The 14324-nt window shown below is 44.4% G+C and overlaps 1 protein-coding gene across 1 annotated transcript in view; it reads left to right on the top strand.

Moving 5' to 3' along the window:
- Positions 1-14324, top strand: part of caskin2 (CASK interacting protein 2) — a 144467-nt gene that overhangs the window by 83460 nt on the left and 46683 nt on the right. Inside the window, 4 exon segments of the mRNA XM_084072176.1 lie at positions 1286-1383; positions 4346-4491; positions 9196-9291; positions 12546-12676. Coding sequence (XP_083928302.1) covers positions 1286-1383; positions 4346-4491; positions 9196-9291; positions 12546-12676 — 471 coding nt within the window.

Below are 14324 nucleotides of genomic sequence, written 5' to 3'. Positions count from 1 at the left end.
ACTTTTGGGGTCCCCAAACTTAATGCTTCAATGTGTGTGTGTGTGTGTGTGTGTGTGTGTGTGTGTGTGTGTGTGTGTGTGTGTGTGTGTGTGTGTGTGTGTGTGTGTGTGTGTGTGTGTTCTCGTGTGCACGCCCAGGCCTAAGCCCCGCCCTCGCGGCCCCTAGCAAACAGCGCCTGCTTCTGCTTAGCTTGCGGCCCTCACTGACGTATTGAATCCCAGGTCCTTTTTTATTTTTTATTTCAGCGAAATTACAGTGAAACCGTGGGGGGGGGGGGGGGGGTTAATTAAATGCAATTAAATGCAACCCACCCAGCAGGGAGGCAGATGGAGTCTGTGGTGTTTTGAACCCAGTGTTTTGAACCCAAGTACTGAAGAAGGCTTGCTGATGGCTCAGACATCTTTAAGGACGTAGTTTCCTCTGTAGCTGTCATCGTTCTGCCTTGGTCTGTTTGTTCGCTGCCATTGGGTCTCCATCGCTTAAACATAACCGTTGCTGTCGGGCAGAAACCTCTTTATCTCCATATTTTAACTTTTTGTGTTTTTCCGTACATTAACGCCCTACTTGATCACACTACAGCGTCACACAAAAGTAGCAAAAGTAGCAGACCCACAAGCTCGTTTTGAGCTTGTAGATCTGCTTCTTTTGCTCTATTTGGACATATGAGGTTTCCACCCGACAGAGACGATACGCATGTATAAATGTATGTACTGTATGTGTATGCAATGAAAGTAAAATGTACGGTATGGTATTTTACAGACATTTTTCAACATTATAGGCGAAACGGAGGTCATTGTTAGCGTATGCTAGCGCTGCTCGCTCTAATCTTACGTCTTACCTACATATTTATGCATTCATTTCATACTTTACAGGTTGATTCAAGCTCTGATATTTAAGTGAATCATACTCTGGTATTTCAAGATTGTGAGGTTTTCATTTGCTGCTGAAAATGTGTGGGTCCTTGACATGAAAAAAGTTTGAGAACCACACAACACATCAAAGTGTGCTATGGCTGAAGCCTGAGTTAAACCTGGCCGTAATAAAAAAAAATAGCAGATGTACAAGCTCGCAGTGTGCCATTTCATGCCGCGCTGTGCGCTTGTAGATCTGCTATTTTTGAATAGCCAATGTTAGTGCACTTGTGTCTGCCGTAAGATGTAACAGAACCAATGTTGAATGTATTGTCTAATGCCTGTGTGTGTGTGTGTGTGTGTGTGTGTGTGTGTGTGTGTGTGTGTGTGTGTGTGTGTGTGTGTGTGTGTGTGTGTGTGTGTGTGTCACCAGGTTCTCGGCCCTCCACCACGCGGCTCTCACTGGGACCACCGAACTGCTCAATGCCCTGCTGGAGGCACAGGCCACCGTGGATGTCAAGGACAGCAACGGTACACACACCCAGTCTCACACACACACACACACACACACACACACACACACACACACAGCGAGGCCTAGTGGTCCGCCGTTTCCGCATGTCGAAGTGTCCCTGAGTAAGTGCCCAACCCCCCCCAGAGCGTTCATCATGAGCATCTAAGAAGCCATCAGCTGGGTGAAGCTGCAACGTCATTTCCCCCACGGGATCAATAACAGTCTAACTTTACATGAACAGAGATTTAGCTCGAAGGCATTGCAAACAAATTCAATGTTTGCAAAATGCTGATAATAACCCTGTCTAATGCAGGTGTACTGTGTAGATACTGTACTGTACTGCGCTGGTTCTCAAAGTGGGGTCTGGGGACCCCCAGGGGTCCATGAAGGGTACCTCGGGGTGAAAATGTGGGCAAATCTTTGAATGTATATATTGCCAAAGCAAACTTTTTGTAACTCAAATCTTTACTTCTGGGGGCGGGGTCCCTGGAACAAATATTTTCAGATGGGGGGGGTCCGCGGCCAAATACATAATCATGTTGGGGGTCCTTGGCATGAAAAGGTTTGAGAACCGCTGCTCTACAGCGTCTGACTGTACCGTTACAGTATGTTCCCATTGAACTCAGCTGGCACAGCACATCACAGCAGATTAACAAGCTGCATGTTAGTGTACTGTGTGGGAAGATGCATAATCTGTCTCATATCTGTCTCAGGCTGTCTGCGCGTACTGCTCACGTCCAGATGGTATACATCGCTGTTGTCGGGCAGAAAGCTTGTATCTCCAACTTTTTATGATTTACACTTTTCCATAAATTGATGCCTTACCTCATCATGCAAGAGTGCCGCGCGGAAGTAGTGTGACAATGGCAGATCTACAGCTCGAAACTTGATGACGATGTGTTGTGAGCTTATAGAATCGGCTACATTCACTGTTTTCAAAATGTTTTTATTTAAAATAATAATAATAAAAAAGGGAACATTCAAGGACATACAAGGTTTCCACCCGACAGCAAACCATATCTGACCCAGCCTGTGTGCATGTACTGCTCACATCCAGAAGGTATATTGTCGCTGTCAGGACAGAGAAACCTCCTTTCTCCATATTGTATTGGAGATTCTAATTCTGTAAATTAATGCCCTTTACTTGATCACACCACAGCGTCACACACAAGCATCAAAAGTAGCAGATCTACAGCTCGAAACGCGGCGCGAAGCGACGCGTTTCGAGCTTGTAGATCTGCTACTTTTGATACTTGAATTTGAATCCAGAAAAGTAACAGCTTTCCACCCGACACAGACGATATACAGTGTGTCTGCGGTCTTGCATACAGATGCACTGGAGGAGAAAGGCTCCAACAAACCCAGCTTTTACCGTTTGCAATTGAAGCGTTTGGGAGATCAGACTCCCTCATTCACAGTGATAGACCAGAGGAAACGCTATGTGAACCCTAGTCAATAGAGTGCAAAGACAAACAAAGCAGTGCTACAAAGCACCTAGGATCACAGGTAAACATCAAACCTAGCATCTGTCTAAACGACAAGCAAGTTCAGTTCAGTTCAACTTTGTTATGTGTAATATACTGTTCAATTAAATACTTATTATGCAACCTGTGTAGACCAATTATTTGTTTACCAACATTGAGACTGGACGCACAGGTGACTGTTTCATGCAATCAATTCCCAACATCAGATCCCCAAACCTGTTGTTTTGGGGAGCGCTGGTTTCGGTTCATTCAACCTCCTCTTGTGTGTTGGCTAGTGAGGTGCGCCCTAGCAAGACATATGTACTTCATCGTGCAACGGTATTGGGCATAGCAGTGGCGGCCATTTTCTGGTTCCACTCCAAAATAGCCAATGCATTTTTTCCCATTGACATTTCCAAAAATATTTATATCAATTATTTTAAGCCTAGAATCAAGCCATCCAGGGTCCTGGTGAATCATGACCATAAAACTTTTTTTTTTTAAACGGCAAAACAAAGGATATTTATTAAATATAGTATATCATAAATTAAATATAAAATACAAATAGAATCACAGAAAATGTTGTTTCATGGTCATGATTCACCAGGACCCTGGATGGCTTGATTCTAGCCTTAAATTTATTGATATAAATATTTTTGGAAATGTCAATGGGAAAATGCATTGACTATTTTGGAGTGGAACCAGAAAATGTCCACCACTGCTATGCCCTATTGCACACTGAGAATAGCTGACATACAAGCTCACAACCGCGTCGCGGATGCGACCGTTGTGAGCTTGGAGGTCTGCTATTCTCGGTGCGTTCTCTGTGCGCGACACCTTCGCGGGACGGAGCATAAATTAGGCTTGACGGGCTGCAGCTGCGCGAGCAAGAGCAGGCTCTGGTGCCATGATCATAGAGCACTCCCTCCGGTCTGATGGCAGCCACTGAAGGTGGGGTTTTGAGGACAAAGCCGTTTTGAGGACAAAGCCGTTTGGCTGCCGTGTTAAGTGGTCAGATGGGTGGGCCGTGTGCATTTTCATTTATTTTAATGATCGATCAATCAAATCAGTCGATCGTGTTCCATAGTATCGTATTTTTTTTAACCCGGGAACGCGTCTCTTTCATTTTAGATTTCTTTGGCTATTCAAAAATAGCAGATATACAAGCTTGTAGATCAGCAATTTTTTTTAATCGTGACAATTTGTGCAAATATTTGATTTTTAAAGCAAACATTTGTAACTCAAATATTTGCTTCTGGGGTCCCTGGAACAAAAATTTGACAAATGTTTGCTTTAAAAAATATATATTCAAAGATTTGCTCACATTTGCAAAAGTAGCGGATCTACAGTACAAGCTCACAGCGCGGCACTCGGTGCCACACTATGAGCTTGTAGATCTGCTATTTTTGAACAGCCAAAGAAACCTTGAAATGAGACGGATGCGTTCCCGGTCTTAATGGGTCAACATTTAACCACAGTCCTTCTGTCTCCTCTGCTCTCTACCGCCCCCTTGCAGGCATGCGTCCGCTGCACTACGCGGCGTGGCAGGGCAAGGCGGACTCGGTGCTGACACTGCTGCGCTCGGGGGCCTCGGTCAATGGGGTGTCCCAGGACGGACACATCCCCCTGCACCTGGCGGCGCAGTACGGACACTATGAGGTGGTGAGTACTGCACTTCACAAGCGCCGTTTCCCAAACACTGGGTCGGGACGCATGTTTGTGTCGCGGACCAACTTTTATGGGTCCTGAGTAAATATCCCTGTTTTCTTTTTTGTTTTACTACATAAAAAAAAACACGATTATTACAGATAATACAGATTTTAAAAAAGTAAAACATTTTTAAAAGAGACAGCTTTTCATCAATTATAAACAATTCCAACATTTTTCAAAAGTACAAAACACACATTACCTTCTTCAGCCCCAATATACATTTCAGCCTTTTGAAAATAGGAGATCTTCAAGCTCACAATGTGTCGCATTGTGAGCTTGTTGATCTGCTATTTTCAAAAGATTTCTATACATTTGAAATGGGACATTCTGCACAATGAGTACCTTCTACTTTTGGTACTTTAAGTACATTTTGATACCAATACTTTTGTACTTTTACTCAAGTACATTTTGAATTCCGGACTTTCACTTGTAACAGAGTATTTCTATCTTGCAGTATTGATACTTTTACCAAAGTAAAAACATTTTAGTACTTTTTCCACCACTGGAATTAACCAATCACACACACACACACACACACAATGTTCATATCGGCGTCTCTGGGCTGATTTAGGTCGAGTTAGAAAAATCTCGGAAGCAATTAGCACTGCGTCTGTTCGCTTTTTGCCCCTCATCGACCTCAGTCTGTTCTCATTCACCTCGTTGAAGCTGGAAAAAAAGTTTGACTTTGTTGTTTTCGGGTACGCTGCAGGCTTAAGGCCCACTCCCTTCCCTTCTGATCCTTGTGCAATCCTATCACTGTATTATACAAGCTTCTCTTTCTTTGTAATACTGTACCCCCCCCCCTGGCCCAATCCCTCCAATCATAGAGAACCACACATGGTGGCGCTTCCTTCCACCCCCTCAGGGTCTCCTAGGCTAGCCTGAGCCCGTGTGCGTGCGTGCATGTGTGCGTGTGTGTGTGTGTGTGTGTGTGTGTGTGTGTGTGTGTGTGTGTGTGTGTGTGTGTGTGTGTGTGTGTGTGTGTGTGTGTGTGTGTGTGTGTGTGTGTGGTGTGTGTGTGTGTGTGTGTGTGAGAGACACCGGGGCTATGCATGAATGAAGGAGAGCCGTGTGTTAACCTGTCTAGTGTTTGCCACCGATGGGAACATGTTGAAATCATAGCCACTCATCTCTAATCTACAGCACAAGTCCAAACACCTGGATGCTTTTACTAAACCCCATGCAATGGATTAACCTCTTTAAGTCACTGTTGACATTTTAAAATATTTGTTGTAGATTTTTGTAGGCTACGTGAACCAGGGTTCACGTAGCCTCGTTCCCAGCCTTTACTCATAGGCTACGTGAACCAGGGTTCGACCAATCACAAAAGTTGTTTCATTGACGGAGAACGTAAGCAGATTTGGAAAGCGTCAGGGTCATTTCCTTGGGTGGCACTTCCGGAAAATTCCGGTACTTCCGTTTAGACACTCAACAGGCTATACTGTAGGTCTTGCCCTGCGTGGGGATTCATGTGGTTAAAGCAGTCTGTGAAAGGGTGAATACAGCGAAAATGCATGACAGCAAAAATATAATCGTCTCTGTCGGGGGGGAAACCTCATACGTCCTCAAATTCCAAAATTAGCTCGAAACTTGTCGTGTTTTCAACGAGTTTAAAAAAAACTTTTTGTTTTCACTGAGAAGCTACTGTATGCAGTTCTTTTGTTCCAGCAGTGGTCAGAATTGTAAAGAACACTTCGTCGCCTTGCTAAACTAATGGCCTAAGTCATTTTTTTAAGTTTTTCAGGAAAAATAAAAAACTGATCCAAAACAAAACTATATGATATTTCTTAATCATTTCACCCAAAATGTTTATAACAAATTATGACTATTTAAATAGAAATAACTAAATAGAAATATGTCTGTCAGTTATGTAACATAAGAGATTTAAATAGGTTTAAATAGGATTAAATCTGACTTAGGCCAAAAAAAAAAGCAAAATATTTTACAAAATGGCCTAAATCAGTAAATAATTTGGCTTAAGTCACAAAACCATGTGACTTAGGCCAAAAAAAGGCCTATTTTGGCCTAAGTCACACTTAGGAGTTAGGCCATTATACTAAAAGGGGAGTGAACAGCATGATCCTTTTCAATTAGGAGATGGGCGATTTTACCAGAGGTGGCCAGTGTCATGAGGAGCTGATTTAGGCAAAAATATCGTTTTCCTCAAAAAATGACTTAGGCCATTAGTTTAGCAAGGCGACTTGTATAGTAGGGGAATCCGGTAGTTACATGATGGACTTGTTTTGAGCTATCGGTATAGATGCTTTTCTACCTATCTATGGAGTTGTATGAATGTTGACGAGGACTGACACATGGAGGGGACTCCCCTCTAACGGCTCTCAAATGAACGCATGACGCATACTGTTTATTCTTTTTTGCGCTAACCATTATTTTATACTTTGAGCTATTCAAAAATAGCAGATCTACAAGCTCATAGCACGGCACCGAGTGCCACGCTACGAGCTTGTAGATCTGCTATTTTTTTGAAAAATCTTTGAATATATATGTTTTAAAGCACACATTTTGATCTCAAATCTTTGCTTCTGAGGATTCTTCTGAGGAACAGTTTTTTTTTGTTTTAAAAAATGTTGCTATTTATCAGTGGTTCTCAATTTTCTCAGAAGCAAAGATCTGAGTTACTCGGCCGCGCTATGAGCTTGTATATCTGCTGTTTTTGAATAGCCAAAGAAATCTTGAAATGACACAGAGCTGTTCCCGGTCTTAATGGATTAACAGAGTAGTAGGGTCCGGGACCCCCTGTACTATAGGGGTAACTTCCAAATCTTTGTGTGATAGGTACTTTGCATTTTTTTTTTCTTTACATTAAAGTAATACTAGGTAACGTTTTCAGTAAAACTAAAGTTAAATTGTATATCTTTTGTGAGTGGCAAATGTTTCACAACACCCACTCCAAGAATTTCACCCCCGAAAGCCTTTTATTTATATATTTTCTATTGAACGCCGTCGAGCTTGACGTTCCCTCGAAAATGACGTAATCTGGCCGGAAATGGAAGCGGAAATCCACGGGGTTCCTGTTTGGCCAGGAACTACCGCGCCGGTTTCCTGTTTGGCCAGGAACTACCGCGCTAATAACAAAAGGAAACTCACGCTGATTTTAAGAGATTGTATGATTTGAAGAACGAAAAAAAAACAGAAAAAGAAAACACAGCTCACGGTAACTAAAGCTCCACTGGCTAAGAGAAACGATCCACAGATCGTATAAAACAATTAAAAGAACGCTTTTTGAAACACTTCCGTCTTCCGGTGAAAACGAATGGAATTCTGGGTAACAGAGGATAAACGAACGGCCTGCAGTGACGGTAATGACCAGCAGAGGCTGCTAAAAGTCTTTTTTTGGAAATTTGCACAGAACAACTTTAACCACTTGAACCCTAGCATCTCTATTGCCGGGGGAGACATTATCTGATCACAGACAAATTATGTAATAATAGTGACAGGCCTCTCTCGACCCTGCATCTCCCCAGCAGGACAGCGGTGGGAAGTGAAGGGAGAGGGTGTTTTGTTAGTCCGGTGACATTCACAATGATATGTGTTCATAACCACATACTGTATCGGTCTTTCAAGCAAAGGTTCTTTGCAGCCTTTGGCGTCTTGTGTTGCTGCTACAGAATGTTGTTTAAGGACAGGGTTGAATTAGAATTCAAAAATACATCATCATCGTCCATAGTGTCCATAAACCATTGCTATGATCATGTAGGGCTGCAACTATCCATTCATTTTGATTCTATTGATTACTTTTTAGATTCATGAAATAATCGTGAAGCACTTATTCAAATATTTGGTATTATTTTGCATACGCTTATCTATATTCTGATAGTAAGCATTGCTATAGAGTGTCTGTTCAGTACCAGCAGTCTCCATGTCTCTCCAGCTCTTTATTAACTCATTCAATGCCATGCTTATTTTTTTAATTTTGTCTCTGAGTGCCACAGTCAAAATTCATTGTAAAAAAAAAAGTGCTTAGGAAGCGAGATACAGCCTTTTTAAGTTATAGGTTAAACAAGGAGTGGATGGAGCAGCAAATCTTCAAATCATCATATCTTGGGTTCTGAACATGTTTTTCCACCCCAAAAAAAAAAAAAAAAAAAAAAAATTATTTTGATTTTTTATTTTATTTTGATTTTTTTTTTATGACGGATTTGACGGATTGTGGCGCTCTGGGCGTCAGGCCACGTGACGGATTTGACGGATTGTGGCACTCAATGAGTTAAATAGAAAATACATTGTCACGTAGGTGACGCATTTCAGCCAATCAGGAGAGTACATTTATCAGCGTATTTTTTTATAGTGCTCAGGTACCAATTCGGTCACATTTTGACAAATGTCTTTGTGTCATCACTTCCAATTTCACTTGTTTTAATCTGAGACTGAGTTCTCTAACCCGATTGGATAAAATTGGTAACCCGACCTGAAAATGCATTTTTTGTTCAAAAAAGAGTTAAAACAGGCCATGGAGATAAGAGTTTTCTGCCCGACAGCAATGATTTCCCATGTGAATGTATCACGTGTGTGTGTGTGTGTGTGTGTGTGTGTGTGTGTGTGTGTGTGTGTGTGTGTGTGTGTGTGTGTGTGTGTGTGTGTGTGTGTGTGTGTGTGTGTGTGTGTGTGTGTGTGTGTGTGTGTGTCCGTCCGCAGTCGGAGATGCTGCTGCAGCACCAGTCGAACCCGTGCCTGGTGAACAAAGTCAAGAAGACACCGCTGGACCTGGCCTGTGAATTTGGCCGGGTGAAGGTGAGCTTTGACCTTCCCTTAACGCTAGCCGTGTCGAGGTGTGTGTGCGCCACCACGCCTGTGTCTGCATGTGTGTCCTCCCCTGTGTGTGTGTGTGTGTGTGTGTGTCTGTGTCTGTGTGTGTGTACACGAGTGTTCCCTCACCCACTGGTGATGAGGAGCAGAATCAGGGGCCCACATAGAGGGCCAGAGTGTTACTGAGGACAGCACAGCTGGACTAACGCACGCACGCACGCACGCACACACACACACACACACACACACACACACACACACACACACACACACACACACACACACACACACACACACACACACACACACACACACACACACACACACACACACACACACACACACACACACACAGAGTCTTTCCGTGTCTCTACATTGTTCTGTTTGTCTTTTAACTGTCTTCAATTTGTTCCAACAATAACTATGAAAAAGACCCTCTCTCTCTCTCACTCTCTCACTCTCTCACTCACTCACTCACTCACTCACACACACACACACACACACACACACACACACACACACACACACACACACACACACACACACACACACACACACACACACACACACACACACACACACACACACATTAACTGTGTGAACACGGACACCTACCCATGAAGCATTCCTAATTCTGAGGTAGCCTTTTGGTGCTGGATGGAGTTTCATAAAAAACATGTATCTGGGCCAAACATGTCTTCTAACAATCTTGTAGGTGGGGGGGTCCCTGTCACACAATATTTTCAGAAGGAGGTCCGTGGCCAAAATACATATTAATGTGGGGGTCCTTGTCTTGAGAAGCACAGACGTGGGTCATCGCCACAGCTGGCTGGTAGACATCTGTGTTGTGGCTGGTGTGAGTTTGTTAAATGAGACGTGAAAGAGAAGCCTGTGAGTTCTGCTCCCCGGAGGGTTGAGTTCAGTTTCACTGGGAGGGCTTTACAATGTCTGCATGTGCTCCCCCGCAATGACCTCTGGTGTGTGTGTGTGTGTGTGTGTGTGTGTGTGTGTGTGTGTGTGTGTGTGTGTGTGTGTGTGTGTGTGTGTGTGTGTGTGTGTGTGTGTGTGTGTGTGTGTGTGTGTGTGTGTGTGTGTGTACTTGTGAGGGCCAAATGTCTCCACAGGTACATTATAGTAGCATTTAAGAATTAGACATTGTGAGAACAATATTCCTGGTCCTTTTTATGGTAAAAACAATATTTGTATGCTTACAATTAATTAGTCAAATATTCAGGTTAGCGTTATTGTTAGGCATTTTTAGAGGTTAGGTTATAGTGTTAGAGTTTGTCTGATTTATAGTTAGTTGTGTGCTGGTTAAGCGCTGTGAGCTTGTAGATAAAAGATTGATGCCCTCACAAGTAACACAAACATGCGGGCCTGTGTGTGTATAGTGCGTTTGGTGCATGTGTGTACATTGTGAGCACGTGTGAGGGTGTCAGAGGGATGTGTTCAGACATCAGCTGCTGAGTGGTGCTGTCAGGGCGTGGCCGATGGCAGCTGCTCTCCTCAGCTACCCATGTTCATCTCTCTCTCTCTCTCTTTCTCCTCATCTCCTTGTCTTGACAACGAGTCATGTTAACCACCAGCTAATGCTAACATGGCTATGGCTTCACTAGTGCGGCGTCATCCCAAAGCCTTATGTCACTTGTGCAAGGACGGGCTGTGATTGGCCAGTAGCCACTTTGAGTGGCCGTTGGGGCAAACGCTCTCGCCAAAACATGACGTACGATTATGTCCCTAATCGGTAGGCTACATAGCTCGGACGACGCTGAGTCGGCTCAAGCGAACTTCGCAACGTTCAGCGCGGCAACTCGCTCGCTTTTCTCTTTAGCTCGCTCGGCGCCTCCGTCGCGGTCAAAAACTATACTTTATCGGCCAAAAAAATAGTCCGCAGTTGTTGTAGGCGAGAGGCAGTTCCGCGTGCGCCACGGAAGTGGGCCGTGGTTATAGCACAAGCGGTATAGGCTTTGGTGCGTCATGTCAGAGCTACGTTACCGCCAGCTATAGCGCTTTGTACTTGTGACGCTACCTACGGCGTCACTAGTGCGAAGCGCTAGCATTCATAAGCTAAGCGGGGCTAAGTGAAGTTAGCATTAGCATCCATAAGCACTGACGCGCAACAACATATTGTATAAGCATTACAGTCCTGCTGGCGGCTAGGAACGGCAAACATCTAAACATGTTGTTCCCAAGCCGTCGGATGAACTGTTATCCAGTATTGGCTATGCGTTCCTCCCTAATGTTCTGCACACTGAGTGAACATTCCAGCAGAGCTGCATGGGGTCGGTATAGCCTCGCCGTGCCGATGCCAAACGTCTGGAACCGTTTATGGCGCTTAGGTCGCTCAGGCATTACCTCACGGTCACCTGCGGGGGGGGTGGAGGCTCGCTCTAAATCACACGAGCCCCCAAAGTCCCACAACTGTTAGAGGCTCACGTGTGTGCGTGTGTGTGTGCGTGCGTGCGTGCGTGCGTGCGTGTGTGCGTGCGTGCGTGCGTGCGTGCGTGCGTGTGCATGACCCATAGGACCATTTTTTCAAACACTCAATGATTTTTTTGATGCATGTTTATCTGTTTTGCAAGCTGTTGAGAGCTTGTAGATCGGCTATTTTCAGCAAAGAGGCTATCGGTGTAGAGGGAAAAAATAGCAGACTATGTAAAAAAAAAACTTTAATCTCAAACACAATTTTATACATTATAGAGTAGGGGGTCCCTGCTTCATCTCTCTCTCAGCTAGGGGGTCAGTGTAGCCTGGTTCCTGACCATAGACCCCGCCCACTCTCTGAGTGAGCTCCTCTTGGTCTGGCATTATAATGTCAGCCTATGGCTTTTCGCGATCGAAGAGATACCTGACAAATCAGAGTCGGAGGTGGGAGTGGTCTAACGACAAGCCAATCAGTGAATATCTGCTAAAACAAGCTGTACAATGACGTCAGATGTAGACGGATCCGTGAATTTCTTGTGATTGGTTTAGGGAAATTCGAATCCCCTCCCTCTGGTAATCGCGGACACTGCAGCCAATGTCAGACTGAAGCTCCACGCAGCTTCTGTCTGATAATCAGGCTAGGGTCATTGGCCTGAAAACGTTGAAGACCCCTGCTCTATGATGTGATTGGATTTGCTCTCTCTCTCTCTCTCTCCCTTGTGTACTCTCTGTGGCTTTTGCGATCTCTTCCGTGACCCCTCGTCTCCTCTCATCCCTCTCTCTCTCTCTCTCTCTCTCTCTCTCTCTCTGGTCAGGTGGCCCAGCTGTTGTTGAGCAGTAACATGGTGGTAGCGCTCCTGGAGGGGGAAAGGAAGGAGCCATCAGACTCTGGCTTCACCACCCCTCTGCACCTCGCTGCACGCAACGGACACAAGGACATCATACGGTGAGATACCTTCCATTTAAAGTGTGCATAGCCTACAATACGTATTGCCAGGTCAGGTAGGTTATTGTGGGCCAGCAATGTTCGGAATTCGCCAATCAGGATGGAATTTTGAAAAATCAGACGCCTCCGTCTTGATCACTTGACTAATAATGTGTACCGATTTGCGTGATGTTTGGACAAAATCTGTAGGAGTACTGTCAAAAATGTGTTTTGCAAAAATAGGCCTCCTGGTGGCGCTATAACAGGCCGATCTGAAATATTTGGGGCAGAGGTTCTGCTCTGGCATCCAGGGAGTGTGTGTGCACAGTTTCACTGCGAACGTCCCAACCGTGCCGGAGATTTGCTGCTCACAGACACACACTCATGGACAGACGGACGGACAGGGTGCAAAACCTAGTCTCGGCCATGCCTTACGGCCTGGCGGAGACAATGCCAAATTCCCCAGTGGGGTGGGACTTTTTTTTTTGTGGAAAGAAAGGAAAATATGCACATTAACACACACGATGGTGTGACTAAGGGATGTGCAGGGAAATATACTCTTTTACATGCATAGACTATCAACTACAATGAAAGTTTGATGAGTTGACACTTCAGCTCCCATACCATGAGGTCATAACTGCATTTTATAACATTTTTTTCTTATTTTTTGTTTGAGGGGCTGTTGAAAGTATTACTACACACACACACACACACACACACACACACACACACACACACACACACACACACACACACACACACACACACACACACATACACACATACAGTATTCATGCATATACTGTACATGGTTAAAAAAAATCACACCCAGTGTGAAGTGGGCGGTGTGTGGTCATCACAACATACTGACTCACTTTAAAAAAAAGGATAAATGACCTTTTTTAAAGTCCATACTGCTATTCATAGGGCTGCACATGTGTCATGTGTTTCTCTAGCCAATCACAGTCCTGAATTTGCAAAGTCAGCCAATCACATTACAGTTAGTGGTGATGACACTAGCTGTAATGTGATTGGCTGATATGAAAAAAGTATCGATTTGCATTAACAATGGAAGGGTTAGGGGGTACACACATTTTTTGGTCGGTGTCCAAAACTCACTTATAGGGGGCGGCTACACCGCCCCAAAAATCACACCCTGTGTGAAGTGAGTGGTGCCTTGCTTAGCTTGGCTAACATGTTCAATCAGCCAAGCTAACATGTCCAATGTTAGCTTGGCTGATGGCACTGATGTCACTTTGAAACATGTAAACAATGTTTCAAAGTGACACACCTATTTATAGGGCTCTATTTCGTCATGCGTCTCGCTAGCCAATCAAAGCACACCCTTTCAACATATTGTCACGTGTCACGTGATGCTTGACCAATGTTAGCTTGGTGGACACACGGACATACAGACATACGGACACACAGACAAAGCCACGTATAGGAGTGGTTGCCTTCGGCACCACTCAAAAATAATCAGGACAACCGGGACATGTATGATGCTGCTTAGTCGGTGGAGGATGTGCCTGATCCTGTAACATTCAGATTGTCAGAACATGACAACATCCTCATATCAGTGTCGAGCAAAGACAGCTTCTTACACAGCCTGGCACACATGATAATACGGACAGTAAGGGAGGGGGGGGGGGGGGGGGCAAGTGTTTAG

The sequence above is a fragment of the Gymnoscopelus microlampas genome, assembly GCF_963454915.1.
Source record: "Gymnoscopelus microlampas genome assembly, chromosome: 11".
Classification (NCBI taxonomy): domain Eukaryota; kingdom Metazoa; phylum Chordata; class Actinopteri; order Myctophiformes; family Myctophidae; genus Gymnoscopelus; species Gymnoscopelus microlampas.
Note: the sequence above shows the minus strand (reverse complement) of the source record. Positions and strands in the feature narration are given on the sequence as shown.